The sequence below is a fragment of the Micropterus dolomieu genome, linkage group LG23 (assembly GCF_021292245.1).
Source record: "Micropterus dolomieu isolate WLL.071019.BEF.003 ecotype Adirondacks linkage group LG23, ASM2129224v1, whole genome shotgun sequence".
Classification (NCBI taxonomy): Eukaryota; Metazoa; Chordata; class Actinopteri; order Centrarchiformes; family Centrarchidae; genus Micropterus; species Micropterus dolomieu.
The window spans coordinates 26,289,958-26,304,053 of NC_060172.1; the positions used below are offsets into that span (position 1 = coordinate 26,289,958).

At 39.0% G+C, this 14,096-nt stretch overlaps 1 protein-coding gene across 14 annotated transcripts in view; it reads right to left on the reverse strand.

The window, feature by feature from the left end:
* msi2b (musashi RNA-binding protein 2b) overlaps positions 1–6,328 on the reverse strand; it is a 256,557-nt gene extending 250,229 nt beyond the window's left edge. For 11 of the 14 annotated variants that reach the window (XR_006823171.1, XM_046040319.1, XM_046040314.1 and 8 more), the window contains exons 1-4: positions 6,118–6,328; positions 5,752–5,792; positions 5,378–5,459; positions 4,732–4,816 (exon numbers count right to left, since the gene is read on the reverse strand). Coding sequence is in view for 13 of the 14 variants with exons in the window: in XM_046040319.1 (XP_045896275.1) it covers positions 4,732–4,816; positions 5,378–5,459; positions 5,752–5,792; positions 6,118–6,179 (270 nt within the window). In the remaining variant the exon portion in view is untranslated. The remainder of the gene's footprint in view (positions 1–4,731; positions 4,817–5,377; positions 5,460–5,751; positions 5,793–6,117) is intronic. The other 3 variants (XM_046040313.1, XM_046040309.1, XM_046040308.1) reach the window with 1 other exon arrangement.
* Positions 6,329–14,096: the final 7,768 nt, after the last annotated feature.

The following is a 14,096-nucleotide window of genomic DNA, read 5'->3' on the forward strand; positions in this document are numbered from 1 at the left end:
TAAACTCTCTTCCTCTCTCTTAAGACATATCTACACTAGCATGATGATGTGGTGTTTAAGCTAAAAGGAAAAGGCTTATCAAAGCTTACAGCTTCTCCCAACTAAAGTGTGAGAGCAGGCCCACAGGTGTGCATGTGTGATACCAACAAAATAGACAAGAAATTAAAACATAAATGTTTCATATCTGGGCTGTCAATCTTTACTGATTTCCGCGGTGGAATAACACCTTGGAAAGGTAGTTTGTTATGCTCCTCAAATCAATAATGAGAATTTCACCAATGTCGTGCTCAACAAGAAAATTGGCCATCTTTTTTATCTTCTTAAAAATATGCTACACTATTATGAGTATGATCCAGATTCACTGGCATTACACAAGATATTACATTACTGCCATCATCTGATGTTCTGTACCAACAAGAGACAGATACAGCATGAACTAATAACGCCTTCAGCCATAATTAACTGCAGAAGACAGAGCACCTGCTATACTTAAACAAGAGCCAGTCAGAGTTTAGCTCACTGATTTGACTTTAAAAATCCTACATGATGAATACAATTTAGATCGGCCCAGAACAGCTGCTCATCCTTTCCTTTTCTCCTCCGTTGCTCTTGGGTTGTTTCCTGCCTTACCTACAACATCAAAACTGCGAGTATAGGTTGACCTGGGGTCATTCAATAAAGGCTTTTTTTCAAATATAACATTTGGTAGGTCCACCTAGCCCTGCTAAATATTTTATCACATTTTATTATTTTTTTTAAATTACTGTCACTGCTTTAGGTAAAACAATAACAAACGTCAACCTGGAATCAATCTACTGTCTTGTTAAGCTCTCAACTGTTACTTCTCAAATGCAAAATCATGTACTATAATCTCCCGTTCATCTTCAGGAACAGATGCTTTGAGCTGCATATTTCTAAACTGAACAAAGCATCATGAAAAATGGTAAATATGTTCTGAATTACGAGCATGTGTGTTTTGAAGCCCTGGGCTGTGCTTCCCCATATGTCTCATTCACATTCATCCTAGTCTGAGTGTTTTCATAACCGGACAAAAAGCAGAAGAGGAAGCCTGTGATGGTGTGCCTACCTTCGCCCATCCTGGCATTTTGGTTGCAGTTACACTGTTTCTACAGCTCAACTACAATAAACATTATGGAAAAATGATGATCCATACTGAAATGCTTTTTTTGCCAAAGTATTAAATGATTTAATACGCACATCCAACTATATCTATAAAATAACAATGGAGATAAACAAATAGAAATTAGATAAGATTTCCACTTTCCCTGTACAAATAACATGACTCAACTTGTTCAGTCACAGTACCTCCAGCCACTCACTCCTTTCAAGGTTACTAGGGACAAACATACTGGTAAGGATTCATCCAAGCACTGCAAAAGTAGGAGGCCTGTATCAAACCAACATCTGCAAACGCATCAAGAACCGTCCACATATGCTAGACTGGTTCATTCTTTCCATTAGCACTGAGAAACTTTATAAGAGATATGATAGATCCTAATGCAATGCAATCTTGATAGAATGAATGCTAAGATATACAACAGCACAGCAGATAAAGCCCAATGACTAATAGTGAGGATAACAACGCAGACAGCTAGGTTTGTAATCTTCTACTGCACACTGATGGATAAACAACAGCACATTAGCAGCAAGGAAATATCAATTTCTGCATGTATTTGAGTCAACGGGTCTTTGGTATGTCAATTACACTGTAAAACACTTACAACAATGTCCGTCAAAAAACAACAACACATGGCTTCACATTATTGTCTGTTATGAGGAAGCTATTAGGTATCCCCATTATTACAGAACTATCAGTATCATCAATATATTTCAGGTTTGGGAGCTATGAAGACAAAATACATGGCCATGGAAACAAAACAAATAAATCACACACAAAAAAATTGTTTAATTAACGTCAAGACAGAAATGCAAATCTAATTTGGCTCCATAACTTTTAAATGTAGACTGTGTGAAAGTCACCATCCAATATGATTATGTTAATGGTCATTAAAAACAATTTATTTTGGGCAGCCTGGTGGCCTAAGGGTTTAAGACGCTGACCGTGTAATCACAACGTCCCCTGATCGAGTCCAGCCAGGCCTCTCTCTATCTCTCTCCCTCATTTCCTGTCAGCTCTCCACTGCATTCTATTTAATAGGCAGAAAAAAGCACCAAAAAATACTTTAAACATTTTCAAAAAAAAACAACACTTCCAAAACATTGTTTTTTTTAAAGGAAAGATAATACCTGACAGAGGTATGATAAATATAATAAAAAGTTTCACAATAAGCCTCAAGTTACTTGCTGTGTCTGTACACTAAGGCCACAATTCAGAGAGAATTATGATTGGATGCCAGACCTTAAAATGTCACTGTTCAGTTCTCAGGATGAGGTGCTGTCAAATCGGAAGAGTATGACATAAGTCTGCCAAATATGATCAATAACCAACAATAAGTGTGATATAATACAATTGTTTGCATACATATGTATGTAGCTGCAAAGTTTTTTCTCTCTTTTAATATGGATACAAAACAGGGGTGGCGATCCACAGTCACAAAAAGGTAGTTTCACGTTACAGAATTTGCATTCCACTTAATATGCTTCAGAGGAGCAAGAAAAACCTGTGTTTTTACTCCAGCATAATACATAAGAAAATAGGTCACCAATATTTTACATTTTGAAAATGATGTTACGTATGAGCTGTAGGCAAAAGTTTGGTAACTTCAATATAATAAAAAGATAAGAAAAAAAAAGACCTTTATCTTATGGGTGAAAAAAATATTTTGCAATGGAAGTCAGTTGCAACACAGAAGTAGCAGTGGTTTGAGACTGTGGTATGAGCACAAGGTCATCAAGTTTAATCCAATGAATATCTTAACAGAATAATCCAAAATGTACCAAGAATTTAACTATTTCTGCATTTAAGTATTTATGTATCATTACCCTTTGAAGTAGCCCCTTAACCTGCTGCTACGTACTCCCTTCTATAGATGTTTGCAAGTTTTGCAATGCCATCAGTCGTACTTACTGGTCATTTCACTGCCAAGAACCTTGTCTTCTCTCTGTACTCACTGATTCACAACAGAAGCACTGCTGTGTGTAGCTGTCACCCATATTCCCATAACACAATAAAAGAGCTGATAGAGCTTCAGACACAACATTTAGAATCCATCCACTCAGGAACACTAAAGCACAACTAAAGCGCAAAGTATCAGTGAGACCCACCTGAGACAAAAACGTAACAGGATGGGTCTGATCGTTTTCGGGGTGGGGGACGGGGGACTAATAACCTTACCACCGTATGCCCACCATGTTTTTGCCCCATCATGTATTTTGACCTAGTGTTATCATTCATTTTGTAAAGGTGTGTGTGTCTTTTGTTTGATGGTGAATAACTATTTTTCAGAAAAGTTGAAAACTCAACCCATAAGCCCATTTGGAGAAGTAGCGCCTCCATCACTGAGCTGTTAGAAAAACTAATTAAAAGAAAAAAAGAACAGCCACATTTCTCTAAACTTTGCAATCGAAAGAATATAAACAACAACAACAACAACAAAAGGCAAGTTTTCTCACTTCTGTGCCAATCACTTCTTGAGCTCTAGAATATTTTTACAATGAACAACAAAACTTAATTTACATTACTTGCCATATCCTATGCAGATTTCAGAGTGTATTATATATTCTGCCATCTGAAGTACAATCTATTTGTCTTTCAAAATCCTTAAAAAAAAAACTTCCATCTAGAGCCGCCTTCAGCCGGGGTAGCACACATAGTAATGTTTTCTCAACGTGCACTATTCCATTTCCAAAAGTATGCTGGCATATCTAGATATTAACACATGCCAAGGAGAAATCCGAGACAAATATAATTTCAGCTGAACCCTGTCTAATCCATCACTGTAAGACATCTCTCAAAAATGACTAGCATCTTTAATTATTCATCTACTGACAAATCTCAAAAGGCAACTAGAATCTACAATAGTTCAAAGTTTTTCCATCAATGCAGTGCGCGCATGTATGTGTGTGTCTGTGAATCAATTGCCTTATTTACGGAAGTAAATTCAGACAATTCTTTGAAACTAAGCACGCACTTATAGAAGGTCACGAATTGCTGTTACACTGTTTCACCATTCCTATCAAATTATTATTTTGTATTACAGTAACCAAGTAAGCAAATTAGTTTGAATAAGATCTTTGTAGTTTAAAAAGTTGTTTAATTCTGCTTTAATTTAGTTTACTGACAAATACAGAACTCTGACAGCAAGGCAGTATTGTTTTGGGGTGTGTCAAACCTATTTTTCCCCACTTGCAGTATCAGTGCATCAAGCGTGACACAATGCAATATCTGCCGGGTCAAACAGTAGCAAGGCAGCAGGCATGAGACAGCACGCCCTTCAGTGGAACATGAGATATGTGCACACTGCACATGTGGCTGCAACAAGAAGGGGGCGTGTCAGTCCCATTCATCCAGAGAAGTGAAAGTGAACACATATAATATTCACCCTGGAGTTGTGTTTTATTGCTAAGCTTAGTGTTGAAGGGCCCATCATACATTTAGCCTTTATACATGACCTTGATCCACCCAGCCTGTTAACCTTAAGAGGTGTTTCTCCACAAGGCCTCGGGCAGTTAAAAGTCACTCAGTTATGACAGGGCAGAACAGTGCAAACACAAAACAAGAAATAAAATGTGCAGATACAATTAACTCACCGTCTTTGAGTCTAATTCGTGGTGTTGTTGGGCTAAGACTTTATCTACACTGGCAGCATCTGTAAACGTAACAAACCCAAATCCTCTGCAAAACAAAGACAAAAAGACGACAACAACAACAACAACGTTAAAATGCAAAGCCTACATACAAAACAAAAATTTACAATACATTTTGTTTCTTGCAAATACAAATGATGAAAAATATTGCAACTTGCCACAATTATCTGCATTACAATGGGCATAATATTCCAATGACCTTATTATTGTTACAACATTTCTCTGTAAATGCATTTTAAAATCCACATTATGGAGTTCTTGTGGCAGATTTGAAAGAGAAACTGAGGACAATTCTGATGATTATTTTGGTATGTTACAATATGAGACGACACTACACCAACACTGTGGTGCAGTCACAAAGTCAATGTCAAATTGCATTCGGCTGCAGCTTTACAGCAGTGAGCATTTAAGCTTATCTGGCTTGCTGTGAAACCACACGCAGGCGCGCGCACACGGGGACACACACGAACACGTGCGCGCGCGGACATAGAGACACACACATACACGCTGGATTAATACTAAACACGGACAAAGTAAGCGATATCGCTACATGCACTGGGAAGGAAAAGTAGAAAAGCCCCATATTTACCTTGAACGTTTTGTCGTGGGGTCTCTCATCACCATACATTCTCTTATTTCTCCGAATTTACTAAAATAGTCTCTAAGGCTGTCTGTGAACAGAGAAAATATGTCGGGTCATTTGACAGAAACATATGGGCATGCTGTTGTCACTGTATTTCAAAAACACCCCGCGATGCGCGTAGGGGTCGAATAGAGGACTTCAGATGGACGGAGATCAAAAATAACATCGTGCGCACACACTAGTGAGATATCCCATACAGTACACTACTGCACAGTGCACATTCGCACATACACCGTCAGTAGCCACAACGAGCACTCAGTCACAGCGACAAAAACAACAAGAAATACTGGATACGGTGTAAAAGAGAATAACAGTCTCACCTGGTGAGGTTTGCCAGCTGAGGCCACCGATAAACATTTTACTGTAAGGGGAAAACACAACAGAAGTGAGTCCAGATGTCAGTTCGGCCATTTTGACGACTAACTACTTCTAAAAGCGACCTTAAAGGATAAAGGAAGACTATGAAAACACATTCGCGCTTAGTAATTATAGTCTATCGACATGAAAGGGGGAGGCCACTCTCGCTACAAAGCTCGGGTCCTTAAAACTGCATCTGGAAACAGACCCGTGCACGGTTTAAGTGCGTACTGTGGGGACGAATCCAGCACGGCAGTCGAAGTCCTCTCCAAGATGTTGTAACATGAAAAAAAATCGTACCTTAGGAATACATTTAAAAAGATTCTTACCCCGGGTCATGTTGTGAATCATTTAGGCTTCCGGATGTGGCTTGACTGCCGTCTCCTTCCATATCTATTTCAAACTATAGGCTGGGAACTACAGTCACAGTGACAGACACACACAGATACGGCAGGAGATATGCAAAGCCCCGCTATGAGAATATTACTGAGCCGGGAATGAAAGCGTCACACGTGGGATCAGCTCAGCCCCCTGCTCCCTCCTCCCTCTCTCACCATGCTCTACCTTGGCCCACAGGGGGCGGAGCCTGCCTCTGTCACCTAACCAATCCAATTGACGTCAATTCAGGCAATCTGCAAACCAATCCTCCGATTTGTCATTTAATTAAGCAATAAGCCACTAGAGGTGAAAGTGGCTTATTGCTTCTCTAAATCAGTGGACACATTTCATTGTAAATAAAATAAAAAAATAAACAAAAACTTTGTTCAAGAAGTATTGTTCTTAATTAGTTATGTTTACGTAATATTATTAACTGAAAGGTGGACGTTTACAAAGCAGGGGGGCAAATTTTTTTAATCATTAATTACAATAATTTATTATTCTACCGCCATGTAATATAGTCCCTCAGAAAGAAGCAAAAAGTGGGTCAGTTCCTATTTGCCTGTGAATATTTAGATAATCCTTATTGTGATGGCTCACAAGTGTTTTGCCAAGAAATAAGATAAGGTTTCATTCAGCTAAAAGTTGCATACAATGTGAAGCAAAACGGAAAATTGACATTGTGCAGCAAGCATGTTTTATTTAAAAATGGTGAAGGAAAGCAAGCAGATTAGTTTATAATAGAAGAATAATTTAATACAAACAACAATAACTGAATGTTTTATCTCCAGGAAACAGAGTATTTGAGTGGCAGATAATGCTATCAGTGCAAAGTGACACCATACATTTGCCAAAAAGAGGTGATTTTTGGTTGGAGCATTTATATTTCTTATGACTTACATGACATCACAATCATGCTATAGTATCAACAATGCAAGTCTGTATTTATTAACAAGGTTACAGTACACATAATAAATTAAAATGTGTTACACTGAACGCTTTCAAACACAGCTCAGAATACACATCAGCCCCTGAGCCATAAAATCTGTGTTCACCCAGGTTTAAATCCCGTGGAAAAGCTCCCTGAGCAAGATACTGAATCTTTGTAGCTGACCCTGAGGTCTGACCTTTAACGGCTATATTCATTAGGAAAGCCAACAAGGAATCTTCCTATGGGGATCTATAAAGTATGATATTCATACATACGGTGGAGTAATTATGGATCTTTTCATGTAGATGACCTGTAACGAGCTGCACAATGTATGTGGAGATAAGCTGGCTCTGCACCCTCATGACCCTGAAGAAGAAGAAGCAGGATAAGAAATGAATGACTAAATGAACAGCATAATATTTGCGGTGGGAATTTTTTTTTGTACATTATTTGCACAGCATGCTGTCAATAGAACATAAGAATAAAAACCTCATGTAGAAATTATGTTCTAAATAATGAATTATACATTTGTTTGTATCTATGCCTGATTACTGCTCACAGAACTCAGACAATACAGTCTATAAAAATACAGTTTTCATTCAAGTTGGCATGAGAGTACTTACAACAAAACATTCCAAGCTCTGCATGAAACGTGACAAGTGATCTTATTTCATTATTCACATCCAGTGAAGTTTTTTGAATAGGCCTCTCTGTGCTGACTGTTCAGAGCACTACCAGAGGGTATTTCTTATCTAGCCAAGCAGCATGTTGTTCAAACAATGACTTAGATAAAACCCAAATAACAGCACTTTTGACAGTTTAACAGCTAAAACTCTGTCATTAGTTGGGGGACACTCCACACTGCAGCTGTCTGTATTACTGAAACAAATGTATAGAAGCAATTGGTGGCAATTCCTTGTAGCACAGGAGTGTCAAGGAAGATGGAAACATGACACCTTGTGTGAAACGTTATTTCCCATTCTGACTTTTATCCACTGTTGTTCTGTCCCGTGCCATTTGGCGATACATTAAGGATTGTTTTTGTGTTGCATTTTGTAAGTTGTCAAATGTGTGGCGGTGTCCTACAGCGTATGCCTTAAATGTGAATGTAAGAAAATCACATGCCCTCATGCAGCTGCAGAGAGAGAAGAGCGGGGGGGGGGGGGTTATAAAATGACGTGGAATATGAACTCTGAGGTACAGCATGGCTTTAAAGCCCATCACAAGGTGTGCAAAAATCACAGTGTATTTAACACATGAAGAGCAACTTCTGTTTTATGCTCAAATAAAAACACTGGGGTCCTGGTGTGGTTGGGAATTATTCTGCTTTTTGAACGCTGTTATCAGGGCCTTCCTATTCACTGTTGTTTCACCATGAAGAAAGCAAAGTCAAACGTGACAGAAAAGGTACGTTACAGGCGTGGCTTTTAACAACATCTGATCAAGGGTTGCAAACCAGATTTGAACCCAAAACAACCTGATGCCACAGCAGACACACGTAATTTTATTTAAAATCTAAGACTGGTACGGCAGTCAACTAGCACATATTTCAGCAAATATCTTTCCCATGTCACGGACAACACTAGTCCAAGGTTTAGATCTTTTTTACACTGACTGAAGGAGAAAGGTGCAGATTTCTAAATTGAGGGGTGTTCTCCCTCTAATCTGAGCGGCCACCACTGCCTGATGAAAGTGCCTAAAATGTTTATCCTTCTTTAAGCAACTTTAGGCACTCTGACAGCTATGCCTTTGGAGCAGTTGAGCATTTAGTACTGAGTGAGGAGGAAACCGAAGGGCTATATTTTACTGTAAACAGTAAAGGTGAAGGTGATGTTGGGTCACACAGTAACATAATCATGGCTTGGAAGTGTTTATAAAGGTGACAGCCGTTCACTGAAGCTATTTTGATTAATGACTGGATGAAGAATTTCAAGAAATAGACAGCTTCTTATACCACACGACGTGCTTTGAACTCGTCTATGTTGAATCATAATTCACTATTTACTTTAGATTTGAGGGAAATGTAAAGATTTCATATCGCTGTATCACTGTCACTGTAGCCTGTATTCAGCGCTGAAAGATGAACCGCTTCTCAATAGAGAGGAAACTCAGCATGCAAAAAAAGCTTGTAACTAACCGAGCCTTTGCATGAAAACTGGAGGATTTGGGGATTGAGAGAGAAGTAAAATTGATAGTGTGTGAAAGAGCTGAGGGGAAAAAGAAAGTGAGAGAAGCAACAGACTGGCTGACAGTGTTATGAGATGCTGTTTTGAGAAGAGGCATCCTGTTTCCTGTTGCAGCAATCATTTTACAGCCTCAGACTTGACCTTGAAGAAATTGTTCTTGGATCATGGAAAACCTCTTTTCCCCACACAGATTCCTAAACATCTTCTGTGTGTGAAACACAAAACATATTTTCAATCTTTAAATCTCTGGAGACATAAATACTGTTGACGACAAATCACTTCTGATAGTGATCCGTATTTTAAAGTGAAACTTAAAGACTACAGGGATTTTACATTTTGATACATCATTTGCATAACTGCACAGAGGTTCACCGTGTGTTTTAAGCATGCACTGACTTGTGAAATAATCCACTGTATGTTATTCCAACATTAAAAGGGAGTTCAGAGGAAATACTTTCTATCACTTATATGAATTTGTTATGGCTATTATTCAAACACTCTCACTCTGCTCACTTAAGTTTATCCTTTGGATTTTGTGAATTATTTCATATTGATCACTGTGGATTGAGTGATCTTTGCTTTTCTCAGGAGGGCCTATTACAGTGAAATTCAGAATCCAGAGGAAAGCTGTGGAGAAGGCTGCAGATGTGAACAAATTGTCTCCCTCTAGTGTCCTCTCCTTTCTGCTTCTTCTTTGATGAGCTAAAGCACCTCTCAGACTGCAGGGAGAGAGCCAGACCGAAACATGCATAATTGACAGTCCTATTTCAGGAATTAGCCACCCACCAAACTGCAGTCTACCTGCTCTTTCATCTTGCCTAGAATAACTTAGCATTTTAGAAAAGTCTACTTCAGCCACAGAGGATTGTTTATTTGTAGATTGGTGTATTTAATAAATAAAAAATTCTGTTCTCATGATTGATTTTGTGCATTTTCCAAAGGGTGGTTGAAGAAAAACATCAACAGATAATATGTGAGAATTACTGGGAATGCGCACAGTTGTCACCACAAAGAGAAACTGTTTGAAGTGAGATCAGGAGGAAGGATGTTCTGGTGATGAGTGATTTCTCTCCCCCATTATGCCTTCTGTAACTACGCAGATGAGTTAATTAAGCTGTGCCAGAGGCTACGCACTAGCATTCCAGGTAGATGGGCCACTGTGATATTCAGACATCCACATGATTAAAAACTGAAACTCTAATATTGACTTTTGAAATATCCAAAATGCATAAGGCTCCTTGATACTTGCAAATTATCCATGCAAATTTTAACTAAATGCAGTACTCCCTTGTACCAAGTGCCAAAAAGCACCTCAAGGTACCACAAAATAGCTTGTAGTTCCCCAAAAGTTCACAGATTGTTCCTCAGAGTTTTACAAAATCCCCACATACTGCATGAAAAAAGGATCCAACAGTTTTCCAGAATGAATGATATTACACATATTTCTGTTTTAGAAAGCTAGACCAAGCAAGTTGACTTGCATTTTTGACCTCAGTATTAACAGACCATTTGAATGTGGGGGCTTCTTAGACCAATCAGGCTTCAACACAAGTGGATGATGACGACATCATTTACCTGCTCCACTGGTCTGGGAGATAAGCTCATGCCCCTGCTGCTCCCTGGAATGTTCCGGCTGCTGTTTGTACGACTGCAGAGAGAGCTGTGTGTTACAGATGATGACGAGTGGCATTAAAGCACCACGAGAAGCCATCCTATCACCTGTACAGTCAGCAGAGGGGAGAAAGATGTGGATGTTGTTGACCTTATGGAGAGCAGTATACCCCTTCTCATACAGAGACTGAATATGAAACTGTCCCAGTCGTGTAGGTTTTGCGTTGGTTGAACAAGTTAAATTCAACATTGTTTCTAATATGAGCATACTTTCGAGCTTGCTGTCCCCAAATCTTTTCCCCCTCTCTCTCTCTCAAAATACATTAAAGCCCATTTTGTTGGAATCCTCCCCAGGACAGCTGTGCACCGTGCTCCCTGGCTTATCATGCAAATGTGCAGCACACACTCACGATTTCCTCTTTATAACAGTTTTAAGACAGAACAGTTTTTAACACTCATGCATGTATGCAGCTACATTTGTTGCTGTTCCACGGACAAAAACAGTACACAGTAAACCTTTGGATTAGTAGCCTGAAGAACTCGTACACCCAGTTTTATTAACTTTCTCTGAGTTTGTTTATATGAGTGCATATGTTATGCCTCAGAGGCTAAAAATGGTGCAGCAAGCAGGCCTCTCTGGACACACCAGCTAAGTGGTGCTTTCTGTCTCCTGGCTCATTCTTTGTTTTTTTTTTTACCAGCCTTTTATCTCCTTTCCTTTTTACTTTATTTCTTTCCCAAACCGGCTGCCACCATATTTTCTCTCAGTTGCCAACCACTTCCTATTCTGCAACCACTGACCTTAACACTGACCTTGCCTTGTCTGTGCCATTGAGACAAGAGCGAGAGATACCATATCCTCAGCTTCCTCCCACTATGTTGCAGGGTAGAATTTTGCCTGTCTCATCAGTCTTACAACTGCTAGAGTATGCCCTGTTATTTCTTCCAGATTCCTACTTCCAGATTGTTTTGCTTTTCAGCCACTCAGTGACCAGACTGGAAAACATAGCTCTTGGCTCAAAAAGATGGTGAGCCTTGGCATAAAGACCAAAGCTGTCAATACAGATTAGGTTTATCAGATAAACTTTATCTGCATTTGAGCATCCTTTGGTTGGGTACCAGCCTAATTCTGGGTCACAATTGATATTGTGACACAGGCTCTAAGGAGGTTGAAACTGGCAGCCAGTATTTTATCCGTAAGCGTGCTGCAGTTGTCTTGCCACTAGGCATGCATCAGTATGTCTGCAAGCTTTGGTCTATCATGATGGTCCACGATAATGGCCATTACATTATGTGTACAATAGGTCTGTAGGCTGCTGGTTATCCACAGTAATTGTTGTGATTTTCTCATGTCTGTGAAAGGTTGCCCTTGAGTGCCATGAGGAGCTCTCCTTCATCTTTTCCTCTCTGTCTGTTTGTTATTTTCTGTTTGAGTGTGACATTTTGGGAGAAGAATATCATTCACATTGTTCAAAGAAAATTCCAAAGATCTTGACACAAATGTGTCTGCTCACAGTTCTTAGATGCATTTTTATTCCATATCTGAAAATTAGCTGCGTGTTTGAATTACCAAGCCCTGTCATTGCAGTAAACAACATTTTGCTCCATAAGGATTTTACTTTTTTTGTGTATTCTAAACAGTAGTGAGATCCTTTTTATTTCTCGAGATGTCCTTGAGAATAATCTCCCTCAGGGGCATGTTGTGTCCTGGTGAAGATCACAATCTCTCAGAGAATTGTCTCTGACTATAGTGTTTTGGGATAAACATTAATTTCCATCCCACCACCACAAGAGGGCACTTTGAGCACATGTAAGAGTAGCTGATGTCATTTGTGTTCATGTGCCTTTGTCTATTGAGTACCCACGGAGGTGGTTCAAAAGTCTCTTCCTTTTAGGAGCAGTGAGTCTAAAGTCACCCACGGGTTCTCCTACAGTGGCCTTCTAGTCTCTCTTACTGAACAGAAAGACTGTATGACTTCTGCAGGCTGCTGTAAGGGGAACAGCTAAAATGTTGGGCTTTCCTGGACTCTCTGTTATTGTATACAGTCTCAGAAAAGAAGGTTCAATTCCAAACCAGCTCAAAGAACATGTTAGCTTGGCGGTGAGCCAGCTTTGTAAGCTGCAAAAACAGAGAAAATTTACTTTTTCAGCAATGATACATACATACACACTGTATAAAAAATAATTTTAAAAAAACCCCATGATTGCCTGCATTAAGATTGTATAAAAATGTGTGTGATATACCGTGTTGATATATATATATATACCAATTTCATATATATGGTGAGTCTTCTTGCGTGTGGCTGAAAGAAAGAAGGCAGCACACTCAAAATAGGGCCGGGTGGAGAGATGAAGAGGGGAGGCATGGCAGCAGTAAATGATGCTACCCTTCTACACCTTGTCAGTTATTAGGAGAAGCCAGAAGAGAGATCTGACATTACTTTGTGTTGTCTACAGAGAAAATAATTGGCAAGCAGGCCCTGGCTGGCACTGGCACCTGCAGCACTTGTTTTAAAAGTTCTGCAAGGGGAGGCAGAAAGATAAAAACATATATATCATGTATCTGTTATGGAGATGAATCTCCTTGAGTTTTAGAATGTATGAAAGCTGCAATAGTTCATTGGTTGTGTTGTTTGTTCTAAACTTCACAGTTAAAAACAATGTAAACAAAACTTACTTATAATTCTCCACCCTGTGGCAAACTTCAGAATTCAGAACAAGAATCTGTTACTTCATCCTCCCTTTGTCTTTTTATGTCTCATAAACTAGTTCTACAGTGGAAACCTCTCTGGCTTGTTGGTCAATAGTACTTTATACTGGAAGAAATATATCCATTTAGGGGACTCAATAATGATTATTTTTTGTTAATAAGTTATTAAGTAAAGATACTGGTTGATGAGAAAGTTAGACTTGAGGGGAGAAATGAAAACCATGTTAACGCTCTTTAAGTCTTGAATGGTGCTTATAAATAAACAGCACACCAACCACAGGTTTCTTTCTGTTTTGGCTTCTGTTGCTGAGCTATAAATACACAGGATGTATTCAGCAGGTGTTTGAGTTTTCAGTATGAAGGCTGGTGTAGATAAAGTGATCTGTTCATTTTGTTCACTCTTTCTTACTTTTTTTATCTTGTATTACTCTTTGTCAAATCATTTCACTACATTATCTGATTGTCATCAACCAAATAACTAGTTATCTGTTT